This window comes from Mandrillus leucophaeus, unplaced genomic scaffold, assembly GCF_000951045.1.
Source record: "Mandrillus leucophaeus isolate KB7577 unplaced genomic scaffold, Mleu.le_1.0 Scaffold3600, whole genome shotgun sequence".
Lineage (NCBI taxonomy): Eukaryota > Metazoa > Chordata > Mammalia > Primates > Cercopithecidae > Mandrillus > Mandrillus leucophaeus.
This window is the reverse complement of record NW_012103811.1, coordinates 55,796-80,642: the sequence shown is the minus strand read 5'-3', so window position 1 is coordinate 80,642 and position 24,847 is coordinate 55,796. Positions and strand designations below refer to the sequence as shown.

At 40.8% G+C, this 24,847-nt stretch overlaps 1 protein-coding gene across 4 annotated transcripts; it reads right to left on the bottom strand.

Annotated features, from left to right (window-relative positions):
• Window positions 1-2,085: 2,085 nt before the first annotated feature.
• Window positions 2,086-6,693, bottom strand: ARMCX2 (armadillo repeat containing, X-linked 2). 4 transcript variants are annotated; one of them, XM_011989747.1, is made up of 5 exons: window positions 6,574-6,645; window positions 5,897-5,969; window positions 5,309-5,386; window positions 4,880-4,952; window positions 2,086-4,521 (listed from the first exon to the last, which is right to left on the bottom strand). In XM_011989747.1, exon 5 carries the CDS (start codon window positions 4,392-4,394, stop codon window positions 2,496-2,498), a length of 1,899 nt encoding a protein of 632 aa, XP_011845137.1. In that variant the 5' UTR covers window positions 4,395-4,521; window positions 4,880-4,952; window positions 5,309-5,386; window positions 5,897-5,969; window positions 6,574-6,645; the 3' UTR covers window positions 2,086-2,495. The 4 variants fall into 4 exon arrangements, 3 of the variants coding, with proteins under 3 accessions (XP_011845137.1, XP_011845138.1, XP_011845135.1); XM_011989748.1 differs by lacking the exons at window positions 5,309-5,386; window positions 5,897-5,969; window positions 6,574-6,645 and adding exons at window position 5,025; window positions 5,279-5,308; XM_011989745.1 differs by lacking the exons at window positions 5,309-5,386; window positions 6,574-6,645 and having other exon boundaries at window positions 5,897-6,001.
• Between the last annotated feature and the right edge of the window lie 18,154 nt (window positions 6,694-24,847).

The following is a 24,847-nucleotide window of genomic DNA, read 5'->3' as shown; positions in this document are numbered from 1 at the left end:
AGCTTGCATTTGTGGATGCAAGTTTTATAAATTTCTAATTTTGCTTAAAAGCTCAAATTTTATTGTTGGTGACAAATCCTGTCAGTTGTTTTTCTTGAAGTCTCACTTCATTCATTTTCAAGAAAATCTCTAATAAATACCCAAGTCTGAAAAACCATAGTTTGTCTGCCAGTCATTCTTCAAGTAAAACTAATGTTCCATGAAAAAAGCAGCTAATTCAGTGCACAACTAAAATGATTATGCAAATATTTACCTTAGAGACAACCATTGTCCTAAGCTATGCGGCAGAAATGCTTTGTGCGTACTTCCTATTTCATCACATGGAATATTAAAAAGACATGCACTCAATCATTGAGATTTTATCATATACAATTTATATAAATAAGGACTTTATTATTAAAGACATTTTAAAATAAATTTGGATTAAAAAAATTAGAGCGTGTGGTTCTAAAGAATGCAATCACTACTAGTATAGTATGGGGACACTGCCTTAATCCATGCTAAGGCACCAGCAGTTCTACCCGCCATTGCTTTTGCACCATCAGTGCAAATGTCAACTCAGTGAAAAACAGAAAATAACATGTTACTATTGTTTTGAAAATAGTTTTGACCTTACTGTTTCAGGGACCTGCAGTAGCCCATGGACTACACATTGAGAACCACTATCATACAATATGATTCCAATTTTATGAAAAAAATACACAGGGATGTATATAATAAACATCTGAAAGAATTTTCACCCAGTTTTAATTGTGTGGACTTTTTGACTGATGCAATAGGCCCTTACATGTAGTTAATGTCTTTTCACGCCAACATAGAAGTATATAACAATTTTTTAAAAATGTATTTTTAGTAAACAAATAAGAATTGTATATATTTAGGGGTAAACATGGCATTTTGATATATGTATACATTGTGGAATGGCTAAACCAAGCTAATTAACATATGCATTTGCCCCATATAGTTACCTTTTGTGGTTGGAACACTTAACATCTACTCTTTCTGCAATTTTTAAGTATACAATATACTGTCAACCATAAAGGGTGTCAGGAAAGCAGGCTGGGTTTGGAAAAATCTCTGGGACCCTCCCACTTTCTAATTGCTTCAGTGGGCCAGGGAGGGGAGGGAGGAAGGTATACCTGCTCATAAGTGAACTTGGGAGTGGGGATGGGAACTGCCATCAAGGCCTCACCAGTGCTCTTCTTCTAAAAGACGGCAGACCTAAACCTCTAACCCTAGGAAGTCAACCACCGCTCTGTGCCAAGAGTCATTCTTTCTGCTACACTGCTTTTTTCTCACCCCAAATGGTGACTCACTTTGTCATTGTGCTGTCTCCTCAGTTGCCCCCCAGAAAGGGCTCTTCCCTCTCAGGACCTGAATGAGGTTACACAATCCTTCAGCTTTGTTGATCCACAGACAAGCGTCAGGCAGCAGCTTTTCGTCCTTCTTGTTTTGTTTTGTCTCTTATCATCATCATACACTAACAGTTCCTTTAGTCACCACCCCACTTCACCCCTCATCATCTCTTGCTTGGCTTATTCTAACTTTCTAATAAATGTCCAGTCTCCAACATAGCTCCAATCCATCTTTCATATTGCCACCTATTTTTCCTTTATTCAAAACTGTTCAGTGACTTGCATAATGAGACAGGATATATTTCAATATTTTGGCTTGGGGTTCAGGATCTTCCTCAAACTTTCCTCACTCTGAATTTTCACATTTATCTCTCATTATTCCTCTTCCCATGGCTTCCATTCCAAGCAAACTGGCTACCTTCCTATCACAGGAACGGATTTCTCACTTCCATGCCTTTCTCCAAAGCATTTCCCCCTCCTGGAATGCCCTTTTATGTTGCCCTTCGGGGCTCGGCTTAAATGCGCCCTTCCTCCTTGAAACTTTCTCAGCAACCTCTGCTTCATTTAAACAGATCATGTATATTCGACAAAGAGCATATGCCCAGGTACTGTTAGTAATCCTTTTGTATTTATTTATTATTATTATTTTTCATAGATCTTTGTATATATCCTTTTGTATTTATGTACCTTATCTCTCCAGCTGGGTTTTAAATTCAAGCATTAGAACGACTTTTTGTCAGTTGAAACATACAACTTTATTGATGATACACAAATGAAGTCTTTGGTGGATAAATTCAAGTCAAAACAAATAATAGAACAGTAGGCCATTCATAATGGACAGGTTTACTGTCAATTCAGAAGAACCAGTAAAAATATTTCCATCCAAGCAGCACGATTGAAGTCACAAATATGTTTTCAGTACAAGAGGTCTATTTATTTGGTATTCATAAAATGGTTCAGCTTAAAGCTGGTGACTGTCACAGATAACATCACTCTGGATGATACATTATTCAACACTGGCAGCTGAAAGGATTCCTTTACTACATGAGCAAGTGGAAAAGCAGTAACTTTCAATTTTCAACACTTCCAGACTGCAAAATCAAGAAATTTCTTTCAAGTCTTTTGACAGTACATAACCAATCAGAATTTGTTCACTAGCTTTATAACTTTCACTTTCACTAAGAGGTCATGGTGATTTGCTAAGGCTCTAATTTTCTTAACACACACTCCAGATGTAGTGCATAAGTAAAAAAGGGAACCCTTATTGAATTCTCTATAGTTAAACACTTCTGCTCTGAGATTGTCATAGATAATCTCAAAAAGAGTAAGGGCATTAATAAGGATTTCTGATTCCACATAAGAATTATAGAGGGAACTAAATGATGCTGGCACTTGGGTACTGAGAAGTTTCTTCAACATATCTGGATTTTCAGCAAAATTTGAAAGTATTTTCAAAATCTCAACCTTGATTTTTCCACCTCCCTGAGATAGCAAACGGAAAAAGTTTGCAATGGAATTGACAAGCAGGTGCTGGTAGTCATTAGTAATAGTCATGTTTGTTAGAAATTTTAGTCCAACTACTTGAACTGCTGAGTTCAGGTTAGAGGCCATGATATCATCCATCACTTTATTCATGTACACCTGAAGCCGGCCCTGATTTTCATAATTCTCACTCAGGTTATTCATGGCCATTAAGGCTTTTTCCTTAATGTGGGGATCAGTTTTGTTGATCATGTTCGCAATAATTGGGAGGCCTCCCAATTTGCGGATTGTCTCTTGATTGCATGAATAATTGGCATTGTTGCTCAGAGTGAGCAAAGCTACCTGTTGGATGAAAGGATCATCAGACTTCTGAAGCAAGGCAAGGACCTTCCTGAGATCGCGAACACCCAGAATCTCATCAATTTCATAAGGAAAGGGGCGCTTCTGCATGGCAACGGGTCTTCTTCCCCTCCCTCTGCGCTGGGTTTCGGGCTCAGAGTCTGAATCTGACTCTGTGTCAGTCCACCCGGACTCCCCTTCCTCAGAATCAGGGACCTCTGCCAGGAAAGCCTGTCCGCCATTGGCAGAGGCTGCAGCAGCTGCTGCAGCCCCATCTCCAGGACGGAAGCCCATCCCCAGTTCGTCTACTTCAACCTTGCTTTTCTTGCCCTTGCCCTTGCCCCCATTCCGGGACCTGGTTACACCCTTGGCTCCACCTTTGGGTACCGCTCCAGTTGCTGATGTGGCTTTAGGTATAGCCCCAGTGTGAGCCCCAGGGGTTGCTTTCTTGGCGGCTGATGTCCCAGGAACCACCGCTGTTCTAGGGGAACCAGAAGTTCCAGGAGACTCCGCAGCCCCAGTAGGTGCTGCAGCCCCAGTAGGCGTTGCGGGCACAGGAGCCTCAGCTGCCTCAGTAGGCGATGTCACCCCAGGAGCTTCAGATACTTTGGTAGGTGCTGCTACCCCAGGAGCCTCGGTCACCTCAGTGGGTGCTGCTGCTTCGGTAGGCACCACTGTCCCAGGAGGCACCGCTGCCCTGGAAGTCTCCGCTTCTCTGGGAGCTTCTGCCACTTTGGGAGCCCCTGTCATTGCATGGGCTTCTGCAGCCCCAAGGGCCTCTGTCACCCCGGGAGGTGGTGCAATTGTAGAAGCCATTGCAGCCCCAACTATTGATTCGGCCTTAGGCCCAACCCTGGCTCCATCTGCCTCTTGGGCCTGACTGCCTGCCCCACTCTGAGCCTCAGCGCTGGATGCAGCTGGGGCCACTGCCTCAGCTCCAACTGTGTCCAGAGCAGAGGCTTCATCCTGAGCCCTGTCCTCTGCTTCAGCGCGGACTGGGGTTGGGGGACTGAATCCTGACCCAAGGTCGATTGTGAAGCCGGCTCTTAGCCCAGCTCTAGCCCTGGCTCCAGTCCCAGCCACAGCCCGGTTTTTGGGCTTGGCCATTCTCTTCTTGGTCTGGTCTCTTCCCCTGGTGTATTTGTAGACACAGTACCAGGCACCAGCCCCTATCACTATCCCCGCCGCTACACAGCCAGCATCCCGAACGCGGCTCATGGTGCAGCTGGGGTTATTCACTGATCCAGGGCGTGGAAGTGGCTTGCTTAAGGTTAAGGGATGCCTGCTCCTCCGGGTGAGGCTCTTCAGTTTAGGCTTACAAGTTCTGCTGAGGCTTAGGCAGGGCCTGGGGGTAAAGGATAAAAATGAGGCTTAGGGCTCTTGCTCACTTCGTGTCTAACCAGTTTTACTTAGAGAAGAGTTTAGGGACACAATGCTTGCTCGGTGAGCTAGCACCCAAACACAGGTGTCAAGGCCTGTGTTTGCTGATTCACAGACCTAGTTTAACGTTTTCTACATCTTCAACCTTAGCCTGCTCTGCCAATGCCTACAACTTGCAGCATCTAAATGTGGGGGACGAGAGGCAGTACAGACATCGGCAAAGCTGGTGGAGAGCTGGGAAAACAGTAGAGACCTCAGACACTGCTATGATGTCCCACTCCCTACCCCCAAGGTCCCTAGATGTTGCTCATGCACATACCAACCTCCTGGGATCAAGAGTAGTTTGCTTTTTTCCACTGTAGCTGCAGTTGCACAGAGCCCAAAAGGAAGACAGACCTGAGGACAGATCAGAAAGGGTGTTTTTGAGCCTTTGGTGGACAAATTCTGGTTCTTTTCCTGATTTGAAACCCTGTGGGTCAAAAGTTTTCCCCCTCTCAGGGATCCTTTTTTCCTCTTCAACCTTTTCTCCCCCAAATATTAACTAAGGCAGATGCCACGCCCCTTTCTCTGCACCAAAAAGAAAGGGCCCGGGGAAAGGGGCAAGGGTGTCTTTTAAGTTAAAAGAGAGAAGATGCAAGAGGAGCCTCTGGTCCCATACTCTGCTCTGGTCTCTGCCACACCCACACCTGGGGGCCCCAGACAATTCCAACCCCAACACTGACCTCCAAAGATTCAAGGCTGTTTCTCCTTACTTCAGTTCAGTTAGAGATTCATCCTAAGGACAGACTGAAGAGCAGAAATATAGTCTGTCGCCGTTAGACAATGAAAGCCTGGTGGATGGATCAGCACCAGGACAAGGGTCTTAGTAACTGCCTTTTCGTATTCGCACACCAGAATGTCAAATGATTCTACCTCTCAATTCCTTCAACTCTTCTCACCCCACCCTCCCTTCTCAATCCTCCTCCTGCGCAGGCTCCCCAGGCACTCAATCCCTCCTTCCGCTTTGCCCCGCCCCCATCCGCCATTTCTCCGGGACACACCGCCACACCCCTTCTCCTCCAACGAAGCGGGAGGGGAGCGGGGCGAGGGCGAGGGTGCAGCAAAAGCCGGATGGGACGCGGTATGGGGGACTCCTGCCAAACAATTCAGTGTTCCCCTCCCAGGATCACCCGTCTTTCGCTACCCAGCCCCTAGGCCTAGGATTAGCCTGCAGAAGAGGGGCCTCAACGTCTGCCTTTTCGGGTTCAGGGTTGAGATTTTCCACGATTTCTCTGTTATGGGCTTTACCTGCCACTTTCCACAAATCCCCCCAACAACCGCCATTTCTCCCGCCTGCATACCCGAATTCCTTTTCCAGGACTGAAAAGACGGGGGGTGAACGGCTGTGTGGGCCGGAGGTGTCTGGAAAGCAGTCTGCGAGTTAACAAGGCGGTTTAATACCAGATTCTCTCAGGGTTCCCCCCACCCCCACCTCCCGTGAAGCCCAGGCAGCGCCAAACCCGCCATCTCTCCAACAGCAGCTGGTACACCCATTTCCCAGCACTCCCAAAGCACAGAGGGTCGGCTGGGTGATGGGAGGGTGCGGGGGCGGTGGTGGGGGAGGTCAGGGTGGGAGTGTACGGCCCAGATTGTTACCAAATTGCATGCCCCACCCCCGCCTCCTGGTTACCCTTTCCCAACCTCTCCGCTGGCCTTCTATGCGCTGCCACGTTTATTTCTCTTCCCTCCTCCTCTCAAAACAGGACGGGATGCGGGGTGCGGGCCTGAATGTTATAAACAAAACCAAAAACACTGGCTGGACAGGAAGTAAGCGGATTCTTCGTAAACTCTATCAAAAGTCTTTTCGTTTCCCCCTCCCCCTTTCCTCGCCGCCCACCAAAATGAGCCGCGTCTGAGCACCTCAGGTCTGGAAAGCCGGCCAGGAGCGGGGGAGACCGAGGCACCCGCGGCCTCCGACTCCCGCATCCCTAGATTACCCCATTCAGGGGTCCCAGACTGTGCCCACCCTCGCACCCACCTGCCCGAGTCTGGGAAATTTTCTCCTCCTCCTCCTCGCCTGGGTTAAACGCACGGCAGCGAGCTGCGCAATAGAGTTGGTACCCAGAGGAGGACGGGGGACGGCGGTCAGGGCTTTAAGTACCTTTGCCCACGTCAGCTCCTGGTCACGTGAGGACTGCATCGCCAGTAAGCTTGTGTCCCCAATTTCCACTCCCACCAAGAGTACGAACCCCCTCCTTTACTTCCATTCCCATCTCCCCCGACCACATCAGGTCCTGTCACTCATTTTTTTGTCTTTGTAGTCCTGGAGGCCCAAAGTAGCCCCTTCTCCCTGCATTCAGAATTTGCCTTTCTCTGGTTACCTGGGAGGGGCTGCATCTTCTCGGAGGGCTATTGAAAATTTTTACTTTTTTGTTGGGGAATTGTTTCATCCTTTCCTGGGCTACTGGACACTCTTCCATCGCTCCACTTATAGTTCCTCAGCCCCTAGTCCCTAGGATTTTCCTTGCAGTTGGCGCCCTGTTCCAGTATAGCTAAGGGGCAGAGTGTCAGAAAGGTGACAAGGAGTGGGAGTGGGGTCTGTACTTCTGGAATACTCCTGTTTTGCTTTTAAAACTATTATCATGCTTTATTTTTATAGTAAAAAAAAATTCAGTAAAACAAGAATTCAATGTGGGAAGTAGCAACAAAAAAAGGGTGGGCATGTTTTGTAAAGAAAAAAGGTTTCCTGCGTCCATTGGAAAGCACCATTAATTTTGGTTAATTTTTACCGAATAGAACATGAATTCTTTTGGCCACATAGGAAATAGTTTTTAAAATATGCTAAGGTATTTGAACATCTAAAATGAAATGTTTCTCAATAAGATAAGCGTATTTCCATATGATCTGTAAATTGATCCACAGAGAGCTGTTCAGTTGTCCAATCTTATTTATTTTGGACAAATAATGTGCTACTTTTTTCTCCTTCTGGGATAGCTTTTAAGTTGCATAAATAAATGATCCTGTCTTGTTCTGTTACAGAAACACATTTATTTAATATTCCCAAACCATTGCTGACTGCTGTGTGTGAACCTCCTGTAATTTGATGGCTGTAACCATGACAGTTTTGAACACCTGTCTTCGTATTAGGTTCCTGTTAATGATTCAACTCTGGGCAAAAGGAAGAGCTGTGAGGCCAAGGAAACTGAGTGTGGTGGGTGCAGGGTGGTCAAATTCTCCCCGCCCTGTCAGGAGGGGGAGGGAGGTGCTGTCTCTCTACTCCCTCCCATATACCAGAGCCGCTCATCTCCTGCGTTCAGGCACCTGGCTCAGTTGCTCACTCCCAAAATATATCTGGACAAGTGACCAAGACGCAGACCTGGTTAAATGTCTTTGGCTCCTTCCGTCCCTTCCCGAAGTTCCCAGAGGTAACCCATTGATGCATAGAAAGGAATGCTGTTCTTACCTGACCCTGCAGCTGACGATTTGTGAAACCTGTGATTTCACAAAAAGGTTTTTGTGATCACACAAAATGTGATTGCTGGGGGAAGTTCCCAGGCCTGACTGCTGTCTATCCTTATTCGTGGTTACCAGTGAACCTTGCTCCAAACACTGTCAGCTACTACCACCTGGCCTAAGAGATGCAGCCTCCTGGGCCTCTCACTTCTGATCTCCTTAGCTCCAGGAGACACAGGAAGAGTCTAGCCTTGCTGCAAGGTTACTGCCTGCCAGTGCACATCCACCTTGGTGCCCTCTCAACCAAATGTATGCCCAGGGAACAATCCCCACTGATGAACCCAGAGTAGGTGTTCTCACCCGGTCAACTCTGTGGACCACCTGAAATTGCATTCACCTGCAAAGTTTTGTTTGGGATTATATGTGTGGTTAAATGCATTTTTTTTTTTTTTTTTTTTCAGGAACAGAGATCATCGACCTCATCAGTTTCTCAAGGGGTCGGTAATCCCCACCCCACAAAAAGTTAAGAGTTAATACAATGGCCAAGAGGGTCTGTGTTATGTATGTATAATAGTCCAGATTAGGAATCTTGTATTTTGTTCTGGTAATACAAGTAATATATACTAGTGGTTAAAAATATTCAAAACAATAAGGAAATATATAAAGTATACAGGGAAAGAACCTTGTGTTATCTTTTCCACTCCCAGCCACTGTCAACCGTTTCCAACTTTCTTTTTAGACACATATTAGTAAGTGCGTTTGTGCTTATTAATCAAGTTCCAAATTTTTGTGATTGTCTTATTAATTCTAATTTAAAGTGATACCTTTGGCTTATCTTGGTATTATATATAATCATTTGTAAATGATGAGTTTTCATTTCTTCCTTTCCAACATTTATGCCCCCTTTTGTTTCTTCTTCTGCATGAGTCGTTCTTGGTTAAATTAGACAGAAACAAAAATATCCTTAACCTGATGAAGAATATATCAGAAGTTCTTCTGATCTGGCAGATTTGTCCCTCCCTGTGGTCTGCCAAGATCACAGAACTTAATGACTGGGATTGACTAGAACTTCCTTAACAGCCTCCTGATCTTGTTCTTGAAGTCAGTGGGAATGCCTCTTTTGTTTCATTATTTAGTATAACTTTTATTGTTTGGATTGAAGTATTTTCTTTTTTTTTTTCAAGGCTAATTTCACTTATGTTTACCAGTCTCTCTCTTTCTCTCTTTTGCACGTGCACACACACATGTAGTACAAAGAAATACTATCAGTGAATGGAGGCAAGTCGTTAAGTTCTGTAATCTTGATAGACCAGAGAGAGGGATGAATCTGCCAGATCAGAAGAGCTCCTGATATCTTCTTCATCAGGTTAAGGATATTTTCTTTTATATCTAATTTAATTCATCTAAGTACGACTCATGGAATTACATATAATTATTTACTACATAAATGAAGTTCTCTCCTATTCCTATTTTACTAATTTTTTTTAAAATTAGGAATGGTGACTTATTTTATCAAATGCTTTCATTGTGAGGTTTCTTTTCTTCTTTGGTTTGCTGTTGTCAGGAATGATGTAGACAGGCCAATGTCCCTGTCATTCTTCTCTTCCTATAGTTTATTCTCAACACATCCAGGCACATGTCCCTTGTTCAAACTCCCCACCCACTTCCTGTGTTGTTTAGAGGAAATACAAATGTCCTTATTACAACTGACAAGGCCCTACCCTATTCAATCTTACTACTTTTCTGCCTAATCTACTTCTCTCTCTCTATCTAACTCACCCTGCTCAGTCATCTTGGCTTTCTTGATGTTCCTGGAATATACCGGACATGTTCCCTTTACAGAGCCTTTTCAGTTGCTCGTCTTCTTGCCTGGGATGTATTTCCACCACACATCACCACACTTAGTTAGATCCCTCACAGACTTCAGATCTTTACTCAAAGGTCACCTTTTTAGCGAGTCCTTCATTAGTCACCCTTTCTAACAGTTCATCCCATCTTGACTTTTCATATCTTCTTTCCTGCCATTTATTTTTTCTTTAGTACTTATTAATAACAATATACTATATGTTTTATCTTGTTGGTTGCTTGTCTGTTTCACTAGAATGTAAGAACTATGAGGTTAGAAATTTAGGTCAACTCTATTCACTGCTGTAACCACAGCATCAAGAACAATGCATGGCATGTAGTAGGTGCTCAGTACACGTGCTGAATAAATGAATAAATGAGTGAATGACTTTCTAACACTGAACCACCTTTACATTCCAGAAATAAACCTAGTTGGTTCTGGCATATCATCAGATTTGTAAGCTCTCAAGTGATTACCTAATCAGGATGTTGTCATGGGACAAGATGTAGAAAACTTAAGATTGCTTTGAGTGACATGTGCAGAACTCATTATGCAGTGAGAATTATCGTTTATGATATATGCCACTTAATAAAAGTGAATCATTTTTCTTGAATGAAAATAGTTCTTTAACATTTTTCAATAATAAAAATGCATGTTTGTATAACAAAGAATAGAATAGTGTTAACAAGAAAGTAACAGAATCCATTCCTACTGTTTCCTTTCCTGACACTCCCTCCCTCATCTTCATTTCCAGGTATTTTCAGGACTGCAGAGATGAACATTAGTGAGTCCAAATAGAAGTGGTGAAGGGAGCAGAGAAGAGGATGGGCCTGTTTCCCAGAGAAGTAGAAATGACCAGTAGCTCAGGAGAAGATGCTGTTTCTTCTGGTAATCAGAGAAAGATGACACATTTCTTGTGTGCACAAAGACTAAAAAGAAAACGAGTGACAGTGCCCCGCATGGTGGAGGTGGTGGGAGGGAAGGCGGGGAGTGAGGGACCTTGCAAATAATGGGAGGGGAAATTTGGGACCCAGACTCACCAGTGAAGTGGCTTCACGTGACCAGGAGCTGATGTGCTGGTGTGTTGGTCCAAATAGCGGTTCCTGCTCAGCTCTCAGCTCCCTATTTCCTTAAAGATGGTGTGACTGTGGCCTAAGAAGGTGGAGGAGGAGAGGGAGGAAACCCATCCAGATCCTTGTAGGTTGGGGTGAAGGTGGGTGTTGATTGGAGACTCCTGAAGTCCGGGTGGAAGGTAGCAGCACAATTTTCAAGTTAGGAGGCACTTCTCTGTTTCCCCAAGGGGACAACCCGAACCCAGGCTTGTTCTCATTTTGTGACTTGTCAAAGGCAGGGCAGTGTCAGCAGCAGAAATGGTTGACGTTGGCGACTTCAGGAGGTGGAGGGAAGAAAGTGGTTATCATGTAGCAGAGCGATGGAGGACTGTGAAATAAGAGACAGACTTGACAACCTGGACCCTGAACAGGGAAAGGTCTGGGTCTGGACGCACATTCAGATGTTGGTGCATCCACTGAGCACTAAGTCCAAATTGTCTCCTCTTTGTTCCTGTCTGGTTTTCGCTTCCGTCTGTCTGTGTCTGCTGCTCTGTCCATCAGTGGTGGGTTTTCCACGCAAAAGGAGGAGAAGCTTAAAGGTTCATTTCCTTCCTCCTTCCCCTCCCCCTAAACACTCAGTCCCTACATCCAAGTTGACTGCGGCTTCAAACTCCTGCTCTCAATGTGTTCTCACTAGCCTAAGGGAGCACCCCTGAGACATTCACAGTGCTGTAGCATGGGCGGAGCTTAGAACTCGGACTTGATAGCAGTGGGACTGGTGATTCGGGCTCGTGCCTCGTACTACTGACTGGCCTGTGGTAGAGAGCAGAAAAAGAAGAGACCAGCTGATTTGAAAAACAATAATCATGTCTACAAAAGTTTAGAAAATATAGAAAACTATAAGAAATAAAATAAAAATAAGCCACCAAACAATTACCACTCCTTGTCTTTCCTAAGTATGTGGATGTGTGTATGTAACATTATTGCAGTCATACTGTATATGTTGCCCTGAATTATTATTTTTTCAGGTGCATTGCAGGGTATTACTTTTATTAGTTAATGAAAATGCTTCATAAACATCCTATTAATTAATGTTTCATAATAACAAAGCATAATAATCATAAACTTACCCTTTTGCTGCCCTTCATGAAGCAGGTATGAAACGTAACTCGTATGTGAAAGAATTATTAAATATCTTTATTTTCATAAAAAAGCCAGTCCTCTGTAGATTCCAGGATGGCAGAACATCCTATCACAGGGATTTGGGGGTGGTGCCAGGTCCCCGGGGTGACCCATTACCAAGGTATTGGGGAGTGTCTTTCTGTACTTGTTATAGCTGTGAAACGGGTCATCCATGTTTCCATGAGCCTTTCAGTGGGCCAGTGAAGCAGCTTGTGTGACATGCTTGGCATAGAGGGGACAGGAATTTGGTGAGACTGGGCATCCTGGATAGGACTCAGTCTCCAAGGTATGTCACATGGCCATCAGCATTGAATTTCTACTGTATTCTCTGGGTTGTTGGGGAGCAGGGCAGAGGTCCCATCTGCTCAAGGAATTCAAAGGCCCCTTTCTTTCTCCCTTCAGTGGTGGTGGTGGGCCATTTTCTTTTTAGTGTGAGGGAAATCTTTCACTCCTTGAACTCTGTTCTTCACAATGGACTTGGGTTTCTGGGAAATGGACTCTGGGAAGTCCTGACATAAACTTTCTCTGAGGCAGGGAAGTGCAGAGTTAGCTTGACTGAGAAAGGGAAAGTGGAAGTGGAAAACATAAACAGAGACAGAAATGAAATATAAATTAGTATCCTGGTGTCTTAAGTGGGGTTCCCTAGAAGCAGAACCAAGAATGGGGATTCTTGTGAAAGTGGTTTATCGAGGGAGTATCCTTAGATGAAACCTATATGGAAGTGAAGGGAGCAGCATAGGACAGGGGAAGAAACTAAGCATAGATATGATCCAGCTGAAGTCTAGCCTCAGCCTGAGTCCAGGGGACTGTGGAACGTGAAGGGCACCAGGGAAAGAATGCACCTTGAGACAAGGGAGCCAGGCGTTTATGCCCACTGATTTCAAGACAGGATGCATGAGTGGGTGGCGGGGCGGCGGGGGGGAGCGGGGGAGGGCGGCGGTGTGGGGTGAAAGGAGAGAGGTTTTAATTCCTCAGGTTTTCTAGACATGGTGTATCTGACAAGGGCAAGAGTACGAATCTTCAGCAGCCAACACTCACAGCAGCTAGGGGATGGATGCACTGGCCCAATAAATGGAATCTGGACAGGGCATCAATAGCGTCCACTGTAACTAGCCAATCTGCATTCTTGCAATGAAAATGTACTTCCTATCTATGTGTCCCATCTCCACCAGAAGGCCTTAATTTCAGCATTACTAGCTGTAGAATCTCTTCATGTGTGCAGTCTACTAGGAAATGACCAACTTCTCCATTAACAAAAGAAAAAGAAGAGAATGCTTGTGCTTCTCTGATCTTCTAGTGGTTGTCTCAGAAATACCACCCTCAGAGGCTAGTTTTCTCTCTTTGACCTAGAATCAAATCTTCTCCTTCAATGTATACATTTCAGAAAAGGACTACATAACATGTAATTTAGCACTTAGTGAAAACGTGTTCTACTTGTAATGAGATTAAAGGCCAGTACAAAGTTTGAGGGAAATTTAGACATAGGATGATTTGCTCTGGATAATGTAAAACAGATTTTGGCAGGTGTTAAAATGACCACCATACAACTTGTCTCTGAATTTCTTTAAATTAGTGAAGGAGTTGCTAAAGGAAAGGCAGGCATCATTCACTTAATTCAATCCAAGGTGATCCAAGCAAAGATGAAAGGGTATCAAGGCAAAGGGAGTTTGCCACCCTGACAAATGGACTGCCCATTAATCTAACATCCACATAGTAGCCCTGGGCTCTTGGGGATAGATGGTGCCTTGGAGGAATGTAAACTTTGAGCTTCCATATTGCTAACATGGAAGAAAAATTAGCCTTATTTATTTTTGTGGTTCCCTCACTCATTGAGTGTTGTCAAAATTTGGGAGCGAAAATATCAGAAAAGCAAGCCCCTCTACAAAGGTTATTGCTGAGACCCATATTGTCCCAGATTGCAAACTCATTTTGGGCTTAATGGCTCTGATGTTTCTGTGCTGTGCTGGAGGAACAGCAATCTTTGTCAAAGCTGGAGTTGCTAGGCTTAGGATCCGGTCTTCCTGGTGCATTTCATGGCTGTCCTGTCTGGGGCTTGCAATATGGTTGAGAAAGTGTTGGAGTAGGACGCAAGTATCTCCTTATTTAGGAGCCCTTTGATGCTTCATCCTCACTAATCCTTTCCCGGAACAGAGGAGGGTTTTTTTTATTTTATCTTTTTTTTAAATTTTATTTTATTTTATTTTATTTTATTTTATTTTGTTGTTGTTGTTTTGGTTTTTAACGGGAAAAATTCCTGTCTTTTAAAACACAAGTTATCTCGCTCAACTTCACAGATAAGGCCGGAAGAGAATAAGTAAATTAACCAAGACTCTATAGACATTGGTGGGTCATTAAATAAGTTTTTTTTTCTCATTTTAAAAGTGTGTATCCAGTTAAAATAATTAAATACTGAGAAACAGTACTATTATTCAATTTACTCCCTTCTCCTGTCCCCAACCAGTTTCATTTGTAATTAAAAGTTATAACTTCTAACGTTGTAATATAACTAAATATTCTAGAACATTATAGAATACGATGTGAGAGTCTATAGAAAATGTTTCCATGACAAAGGTTCTCAATTCTCAGCTAATTGCCGACTTTATTCAATACGAGCATTTCTTTCACAACTATGTTTTCATAATTCAGACTGGATACAATGTAATTGATCAATAAGAAAACCTAATTTGCATTGTGCAAAGAGTGGTTGGTAACAATGTCATCAAAACCAGGAGCCATTATCAGTTGCGTTTAAAGCAAAAACCTTGAGACACACCACAAGATGCCTTTCGGTTTTGTTTATCCTAGCAGTGGGTGATAAATGTGATAAAAATTGATAAGAATGTATAAGAAACTTTATTTATTAGTTATAGAGCTCATGGTGATAAGGAAAATAAAAGACGTCACTCTTGAGCAAATATTTCTGAATTTGTTCATTGAAGTCTGTTTTATAGTTATACACTTATAGCTCTAATAAAACCTTTATTATTGAAATTCCTGCAGAAAACATAACTTTGTTATTGTGAGTTTCAACTTCTCTGGACCTTAATTTCACTTTCTCAACTGAAACAAATGTTTTTAGATGGGAATTTTGAAAAATGTAGGTTTCTTTGAAATGTAAATACTGCCTTAGAGGAGAGCAGGGTGTACTTGTGAATCATGTGAACCATTAAGTAACCATGACAATCCTGATTACTAAGTGGAGAAGTGCCTTTCTGTTATCTAGATTTACGGCCCCCAAGGAATTTGAGACTCCATAAACATGTTTTTCACCTATTTTAGTTTTACTTTAAAGGGTGAGTCTAGAATTGGCTCACTGGCTGACCATACAATAAAAATCAAATCAAGAAGGATTTGGGGACTCCAAACCAATCTCCTGTAATATGTGAACTTCCCATGTTGTATGTTGCAGTAGATCAGATGGTATCTTGGGAAAAGGAACTCTTGTCTTTGAGCACCTGAATCAACATCCAGAAATGCCTCATCAATCTCACACTAACCCTGTGGCTTCCCACTCCTCTAGAAATTACAACATTGTTTATAAATCAGGGAGACAGTATGCTTCTTAGGCACTCTTCTTTCCTCCCGATGCCTGGCATAAAACCCTAGGGTTGCAGCCTCCAGATTCTTTTGGAGCATGAATAATAATAATAATAATAATAATAATAATAATAATAATAGTGAATGTGATGAAGCTTTCCATGAGCTATCTATTTCAATCTTCACAAAATGTCTCTGGAAATGGTATTAGTTTGGAGATGAAGAAATGGAGATGGAGAAAGGTTAAACAACTTTGCCAGTGTGCATACAGCTAGAAATTAGTGGAGGGAGTCTGAACTGTGCTCTTCACCCCTGGATTATGCTGCCTCTTAAGGCCAAGAGCCCTCAAAGGCCTAAAGAATACAAAGGTAGTAAAGAATGGCAGCCCCTAGGCTGCTCCACCCCCAGAAACACAGACACACTGTTAGCAGGAACCCACCATAGTAAGGAAAGAAATATATTGCCTCTGGGGGATTACAAAAGTCCTTTTCCACACCATGTGAGAAAATTTAGGCATCCGCTGTCTGTGCCTTACAGTTTTCCCTGTTTCTCATTTCTCTTCTCCATTTCCGTGGTTGCGTATCCTCTAGCCAGCTGATCCTCTCTCGAGTTTCTGAAAGCTGATGACACCCACATCTTCATCTCCCAGTGCAGGCCTCACACCTGAACTCCAGATCCATATGATCAACTGGTCACTGAAGAGCTCCCTTTGGGTAACTCACAACCTCCCACAACTCAACTTTTCTCAACCTGAACTCCTCCACTTTCTCCTCAAATACTTGTTTCTCCTTCCCTTCCTCCTCTTCTTCCTGCTTCTCCTCAAAGGGTTCTCACTCTCCATGATGGACACCATCAATGCACCTCACTTCCCAAGCCAGACTCTCTTCTCTGCCTCACCCCCACATCCCATCTGCTATTGTCTGAAGGTTGGTGCCTCTCCAAACTTCATATGTTGGAACCTAATAACCAGCGTGATAGTATTAAGAGATGAGGCCTTTGAGAAGTGGTTAAGTCAGATGAAGTCTCTACTCTCATGAATGGAATGTGTCTCCTTAGAAGAGAGGCTGGAGCAAGCTCCCTTAGCCCATTCTGTCATGTGAGGACACAGTAGCAAGGCACCATCTACGAAGCAGGGGAACCCTCACCAGATACCCCATTTGCTGGCACCTTGGTCTTGGACTTCCCAGCCTCTAGAACTGTGAGCAATGTGTTTCTGTTGTTTATAAATTACCCAGTGTAAGGTATTTTGTTATAGCAGCCCCAGCGGACTAAGACACCATCCATGTACCTTTGAGATGTGTCTCATCAGTCCACTCCTACCAGATGCCACTCCTGCCTACTTTGCCCAGGCCATCTTCCTTCTGGATATCTGCAGCAGCCTCTTCTGCTGTGGGGTAGAGGTGGGGACAACTCCAATACACTGCAGTCAAAGACACCTTCCTAAAATCTGAGTGCTTCCATGTCTGACTGAGAACATCTCAATGTCTGGCTTCCCAATGTATTGGGGACAAGGTCCAATCAACCTTAATGTGGTAGACAGGACCTTCCACTGCCCTGCCCCTGCCTACTACTCTATCTTCACTGCTTTGGCCATACTGAACTTTTCTAAGATCTCTGAATGCATACTGCTCTCTCTCACCTCCTAGCTTTTGCACATGTTGTGCTTCTGCCTGGACATCTTTCCTGATGAAAGGGAAGTAAGGTCATGTCCCCACTCAACCTTGACTGGTGTGTTGGGTGTGTGCGTATTTTGCTGTCATACCTGAACAGGCAGTCCTTTGATTGTGTCCTCCAATCCAATTGTCACATCCATTGTGGCTGGGTTTTACTGGTTTAGCTTTCAGAGGAAAATCTTATTTCTGAATTCTTGAAGAGTGTGTGTGTGTGTGTGTGCGTGTGCGTGTGTGCATCTCACTGAAACTCCCGTTTACCAAAGTTATACATCTACTTTCAGTTCTTAAAAAATTGACCATGGGTGCATGATCTGTCCCATCAAACTAGGTGACAAAATGATTTTGTAATTTATTACCATAAGTAGATTTTAGTTCTTTGTCTTTGTGCAAGCATTCCTTTAATTATCCAGTATGCTTTCTCATTACTGGTCATTATTGATACTCAAGGGTATGTTATGATCTAATAACTCATACCTGTATTGTGTCAACATTGTCAGCCTGGGTGCCACTTTCTCCAGCTGATAATGACTTTTAAAGAACTCATACTAACTGTTTTTTTTTTTTTTCCTGCAAATTTACCTTTAGAAACTTTGACCATTGCATCTTTGAGTAGCTTTTTATTTTTATGTCTGAACCCTCTTCTTTTTTGCTTTCCAATAGGTACTGAAGCAGAGGAGTCTCCTGTCTTAAATACCTTGCTAAATACATGGCATTGTTTATGAATCTGATTTTCTTTGTGTTGGAAATGCTATTAGGCACAAATTCATCTTTATGTTTCTTTAGTTTTTAACATTCATAAAGGAAGTTTGGTGCCATCTTAGGCTGGCTACCAGTTAAATTCTACCTCTTAAATATTTATTTTCAGGTCAAGTCCCAGTTAATTCATTCTTTTTCTGCAATTATATCCTCATATGTTTTAGATGGTGCTAAACAGAATGTTTTGGTTTCACAAGCTAGTAAAACAATGTTCACATTAATATATTGGCTCTCCTATTTCTGATTAAAGTCTGTTATTTATTTAGTGATTGCTTAATTCAAATCTAAATATTTGTTTTCCCCATTTTCCAGATTTGATATTAAATTCTATGTTGTCTCTCCACGTAGACTAATGCCTGCTCTTGCTCCCAAGCAAGGATAACTCTATGTACTTATTTAGAAGCAGTGGTCTTCCAAGTGAGGTGTATAGTCCCTAATAGATGTATGTTTTTGTTGTTTATCTCACTCAGATGATTTTTAAGTTTTCTGTTTTATAATGTACATAACATATTGGTACAATGTTATACTTTTATTATTTGTGAAGAGATAAATACTGTATACATACATTGATGTGAGTGCTAATTTTCTTTTTTTTCCAATAGGGGCCTATAATAAAAAAACTTTTGGAGACCACTGGCTTAGAATATTAGCCAGCAGACTTGCATATGCTAAGACACAGCAATTTGCAGTATTGTCAGACGCTACAGGTTAGAAGGAATTGATCTCTGAGTAAAGTGTCCAGTGTATTCACTGAATGTTCTCATCCACCTTTTGTAAATTCTGGATTTTTCTTTTTTTTTATCGATAACATCTTTAATAATATATGCACTCATGCTGTACAGAATACACTAATTACATTCAATCATTTAAGTATCGACCAATACCTACAAACTACATACGAATGCCTGGAATTTTTTTAGGAGAACGGTGAATGAAAGAGCAAGAGAGAAAGATATCAAATTAAAAATATACATGTATGATTATCAAAGTGAGACCCCATCTCTATAAAAAAAATTACGCATGCACATCAAGTTGTAATGAGTACTAAGAACAACAATGAAGAATGAGAGAAGAAAGAGACAGATAAGTTAATTCATGTAGAATGATCAAGGAAGTTTTTCTGCAATTACAGTGGTTACCATCGCAGGTTTTAGAATCGGACAGATGCCAGTTTTAATCCTGGCTCTGCATCTTATAGCTGGGTGTCCCATGGACAATTTATTCCATTTTTAAATCTTAGTTTTCTAATTTCTAATTTCTAAATGTTTATTATTAGGAATAAAAGCACATAAAAAACAAATTATAAAGAATCAAGCACAGAAAAATGATGAGACTGTATAATGAAATGGCTGTAAAAATGGAGACACTAAAACTGCCGAACTTATTAGACAATTCTGAAGATTAGAAGATAAAAATACATAAAGAATTTAGCTTGTCATGTGGCATATAGTTAGCCCATGGTAACTACAATTATTATCCGCATCTTACTAAAGGAAAATATATATCATACTTGGGCATTAAAAAAGCTGTGAGACATAGGTTTTCAAATTATGCAAACACATAATTAAAGATTCAATTTTATATTAAATAGTTCTACCTTTAACATTTTTAAAAGAGATTCCTTGAAAGCATGTGTCAAAAATCTCACATAATGCTTTCTGCTTCTTAACCAAAGTTTAGAGGAACTTAACAATCAAACTCCTAAAATGTAGTTATGTTAAATAAACTATTTAAAGCAAGAATAAGCACAGCAGCTTTAACTTCTTAAAAATTTCTTAAGCATTTCAACTAAAAAAATCATTTGTCTTTCAAATACACAGGAATCTGTTTAGAAAAATTTTAACTAGAAAAAGTTGGAATTCTAAAGTAAAAAGTGCATAAGGCCAAAAAATTTTTCACAGCTTTCAATTTGATGTCAATTGGGGGAAAAAAAATCATTCTCTGAAGTTTGCTTTTATACCATTAAACACTTACTTTTTATTACCAGCAATACAGAGCGACTCATTCAGGTTGAATCTTGAAGGTAAACTTTAGCTTAATTTTAAGTTTAGGCTAATTTTTAAAAAAATTATTATTATACTTTAAGTTCTAGGGTACATGTGCATAACGTGCAGGTTTGTTACATATGTATACTTGTGCCATGTTGGTGTGCTGCACCCATCAACTCGTCAGCACCCATCAACTCGTCCTTTACATCAGGTGTAACTCCCAATGCAATCCCTCCCCCCTCCCCCCTCCCCAAGATAGGCCCCGGTGTGTGATGTTCCCCTTCCCGAGTCCAAGTGATCTCATTGTTCAGTTCCCACCTATGAGTGAGAACATGCGGTGTTTGGTTTTCTGGTCTTGTGATAGTTTGCTAAGAATGATGGTTTCCAGCTGCATCCATGTCCCTACAAAGGACACAAACTCATCCTTTTTTATGGCTGCATAGTATTCCACGGTGTATATGTGCCACATTTTCTTAATCCAGTCTGTCACTGATGGACATTTGGGTTGATTCCAAGTCTTTGCTATTGTGAATAGTGCCGCAATCAACATACGTGTGCATGTGTCTTTATAGCAGCATGATTTATAATCCTTTGTGTATATACCCAGTAATGGGATGGCTGGGTCATATGGTACATCTAGTTCTAGATCCTTGAGGAATCGCCATACTGTTTTCCATAATGGTTGAACCAGTTTACAATCCCACCAACAGTGTAAAAGTGTTCCTGTTTCTCCACATCCTCTCCAGCACCTGTTGTTTCCTGACTTTTTAATGATCGCCATTCTCACTGGTGTGAGATGGTATCTCACTGTGATTTTGATTTGCATTTCTCTGATGGCCAGTGATGATGAGCATTTTTTCATGTGTCTGTTGGCTGTATGAATGTCTTCTTTTGAGAAATGTCTGTTCATATCCTTTGCCCACTTTTTGATGGGGTTGTTTGTTTTTTTTTTGTAAATTTGTTTGAGTTCTTTGTAGAAATTCTGGATTTTTCATAGCCCAAAGCACACCATATCAAATCTTGCACGATGAACTGCACATGTAATTAATTCAGCAATACATGATTAGTATCACAGCCCTACATTATTAATTAAATTCATAGTAAAACTGTTTCATTAACATTGACTTTTGGGCCTAATACTAAAACTTGCAATTAAAAATTTTCATTGCCTATGACAAATAATTATTCCAATTTACGAGATAATAAGACCCTCAGCATATCAAAAAGTTCTTAATAATGAGTTAATTTTGAAAATAAAACTAACAGAGGCTAGATGTACTCAAGCTAATGACTGTTAGACTTACTCAAATAGAAGGCCTTATCTATCCTATCAGCTTCTAGCTGATAGATTTGTTCTCAGGTTGATGGGTTTACAGTTATTTGCCCTCCAAACAAATCTAGCAAGTAGTACTACCACCAGTACTTATTAAAATTCCAAGGCCACATTTTACCAAATTTGAGTTCTAATTTCTCTAAATTCTAACTTGCATGGTATATTTCCAATTACACTGATATTTCAAAACTACTAGATTTAACTATATGTAACTACTATTTATATAGGTAGAAATGATAATACCACACTTGTGAAAAGATGTCTTTATTCATTCAAAATATGCCTCAACAGCATTCATAGTTTTTCCCATTGGGAGAGTACAAATAGTTCGAATTCTCCAATTACTGCCTCTTGAGTGACAAATATTTTGTTTCTTAGAAAGAGGGCCAAATGATGAAAAAGATGGTAGTCCTTTGGAGAATATTCCAGTAGATGTGAAAAAATGTCATAGCCTTATTCAGTTTATTCTCTAAGGTGGTTTGTGGTGTGTGTAGTCAAAAGCTGTCATACAAAATGATGGATCATTGTTTGTTAGTCAACACGGGTTACTTTTGAATCGTTTGAAAAAGTAATCAGTTTTATTAAGTTATAATTTATCTACAATGAAATTAGCTATCTTTAAATGTTCAATTTATTAAACTTTGAAAATTGTATCTAGTAATGTAAAAACTACCACAATCAAGATACAAAATATTCCCATTACCCCAAAAGGAACTCATTAGCAGTCACTCCCCATTTCTCTCCCACCTCCACCCTCCAACTCTAGATGACCACCAGTCTAATTTCTTTCTGTATTGGTTGGTTTATTCTACATATTTCATATAAATGAATCATACAATAAAAGGCCTTTTGTGCCTGACTTCTTTCACTTAGCATAATGTTTTCAAAGTTCATCCGTGTTTACCCTGAACTAGTACTTTATTCCTTTTTATTGCCAAATAATATTCAGTTGTATGAATATGCCATATGTTTATTTATCCATTCAACTGATGAACGTTTGAGTTGTTTCTACTTTTTCCCTATTGTAAATAATGCTGCTATAAATACTTGTGGACAGGTTTTTGTGTTGTGGACATATGTTTTTATTTATCTTTGGCATATATTTAGGAGTAGAACTGCTAAGTCATATAGTAACTATGTTTAACATTTTAAGGGACTGCCAAATTGTATTCCACAGTGGTTGCACCATTGTGTATTCCCACTAGCAATATATAAGGGTTCAAGTTGTTCCCTTTTCTTTCCAACATTTAGTATTGTTAGTCTTGTAATTATAGTCATTTAATTTTAAATTTGGAGAAAGTAAAATTCCTCAATTTTAAATGAATTGCATAATTTTCTGTCATGTCTAAGAATGTTTTCTCTAACCCAAAGTCAATACTTTTTTCTATGTTTTCTTCTATGAATTTTAGAATCTATATTTTACATTTAGACCATTTTGAGTTGATTTTTTAATTATGGTGTAAAATGAAGGTCAAGGTGCTGCTTTTTTGCATATGGATTTTCAATTGTTCTAGCATCATTTTTTGAAAAGACACCTTGTCCCTCATGGAATTATTTTAATATTTTTTTTGGAAAATCAATTGACCATGTAAATTTGTTTCTGTTTCTGGATTCTCTAATATATTCCATACTTATACCAATCCCACATTATTTTGATTACTGTATCTTGTTAGTTAAATTTTAAAATCAGGTTCAGCTGTGCTTAATGAAGATAACTTACTTGCTTTCCTTTATTACCAGACAGTTGTCAAATCCATTCTTATTTTTATCCTTAGGCAGCAACATTTTAAATCCAGGGACAAGTCAACCAGGCATGATAGCATGTGGGCTAAGCCAAATTATTTGTTCACAAAAGGAGAATCAATTTTAGCTTCTATTAGACATAGTCATTGGCAAATTTTCACTGTGTCTTAGTCTCATTAACCCCCTGTGGTCTGGCAAATCACTTATCATACAGTAGCTACTAAGTACATTGTTAAATGAATAAATAAATCAATGAAAGAATTATAGCAATTTTTTCTCTGTTTTTTACCTCCTACCACCATGGTACTACTGGGGCTGGAGGCAAGCTATTTTTCTTTATTTGCTATTTCTTGACATTTTCAGACAATGTCTCTTCTCATATTTTACACATCCTAGCTCCTTTGAATCCTAAGCCATTCGACCAAACCACCCACTACCCCTTTTCATTGTACTCATCTATAATTCTCCTGGTTGTTACTTCTCATTCACTGATGACTTTAGCAACTGGCTCACTGTCTGCTTTTCTCTACAATATTGTCTTCATTCTTAGTGACTTCAATTTCTTGTAAACAGTCCATCAAACATGTCTCATCTCCGTGGGTCTTATCCTCGATTCCACATTACCTAACTACTCCCGTTTGTCATACTGTAGACCTTATCACAACCAATAATGGGACTGTCTTTGAAATACTGATTTCAAGAATCCCTTCTCCAATCATCAGTTCTTTCTTTCCATGTTACTTGCTCTCCTATCCTTACTCCAACTTCAATCCATTGACCCCAGTACTGTGTTTCACTGTTCATCACCTTCCTCCTACTCATACTTCCCTCCATAGCCAGTTTATATCTATGGTCTGATTCCATAATCACTCTATTGCATATTCCATTGTCTCTTTTACCTCCATCTTTACATATCCGGGAAAATCTGGACCTTAGTTAAACTTAACTCTCTACTCTTTTTCTGTTTCTGACCAGCTAAAATCACACAATTCTGCCAACTGTTCCCTCTTTTAAATTTTGGCAAGTGGTCAGTGAGCACTGTGTGGCCGTCCTACTGCAGTTCCCTAGTGAATTCACTTTCCTAATCTCTAAGACACTATATACTGTCTTCTTGCTCTTCAACGCCTCCAACACCAAGTGCAAAGTTCTTAACATATATTTGCACATATTTCCAAATCAAATTTTACTGTAATTCCTGGGGAGGTGCTATATAACTGACGAGAAAAAACTTTCTGCTTAGACAAGTTCCTGTTGTTTTTTTCTGTCATTTCATTGCTGCACTTGGGGTTTCTCTGGTAGTCTATAAATTCGAGTTCATGCCAAAGAAAGATAAATGGTGGAGTTTAGTTTCTAATTATTCAGACTACTCTTGGCCAAAAACAATGAAAAATGCTGGATAAAATATTTTTAAACTATTTAAAAATGTATTAAAGAGTTGATAAGATTTTAAGAAATTGCCAGGCCAAAATCTAAGTGAAAGCAAAAACCCAGTAGGTAAGGAAAGCGCAAAAACTCTTTTTACTCTGAAGATATTTACCAAACTAGTGAACTTGAACTCAAATTTTTATGGGCTAGTGAAGGTTGAGGGAGAGAAGACAAAGACCAGAATCTGCTTACAATCAACAGTCTAATAGTCTAAAAGGAGACATATTCCAATAAAGCAGTGATGCTAAAAGTATTAGGGTGATCTTCCCCATTCCAGCTTGGTTGCCTTGGCACTGAATAGATGGGAGGCTTTTAGGATGTTGC

What these genes read in the sequence shown, in the direction of transcription:
- ARMCX2 (XM_011989747.1), bottom strand. Translation starts at nt 4,394, where the DNA reads ATGAGCCGCGTTCGGGATGCTGGCTGTGTAGCGGCGGGGATAGTGATA.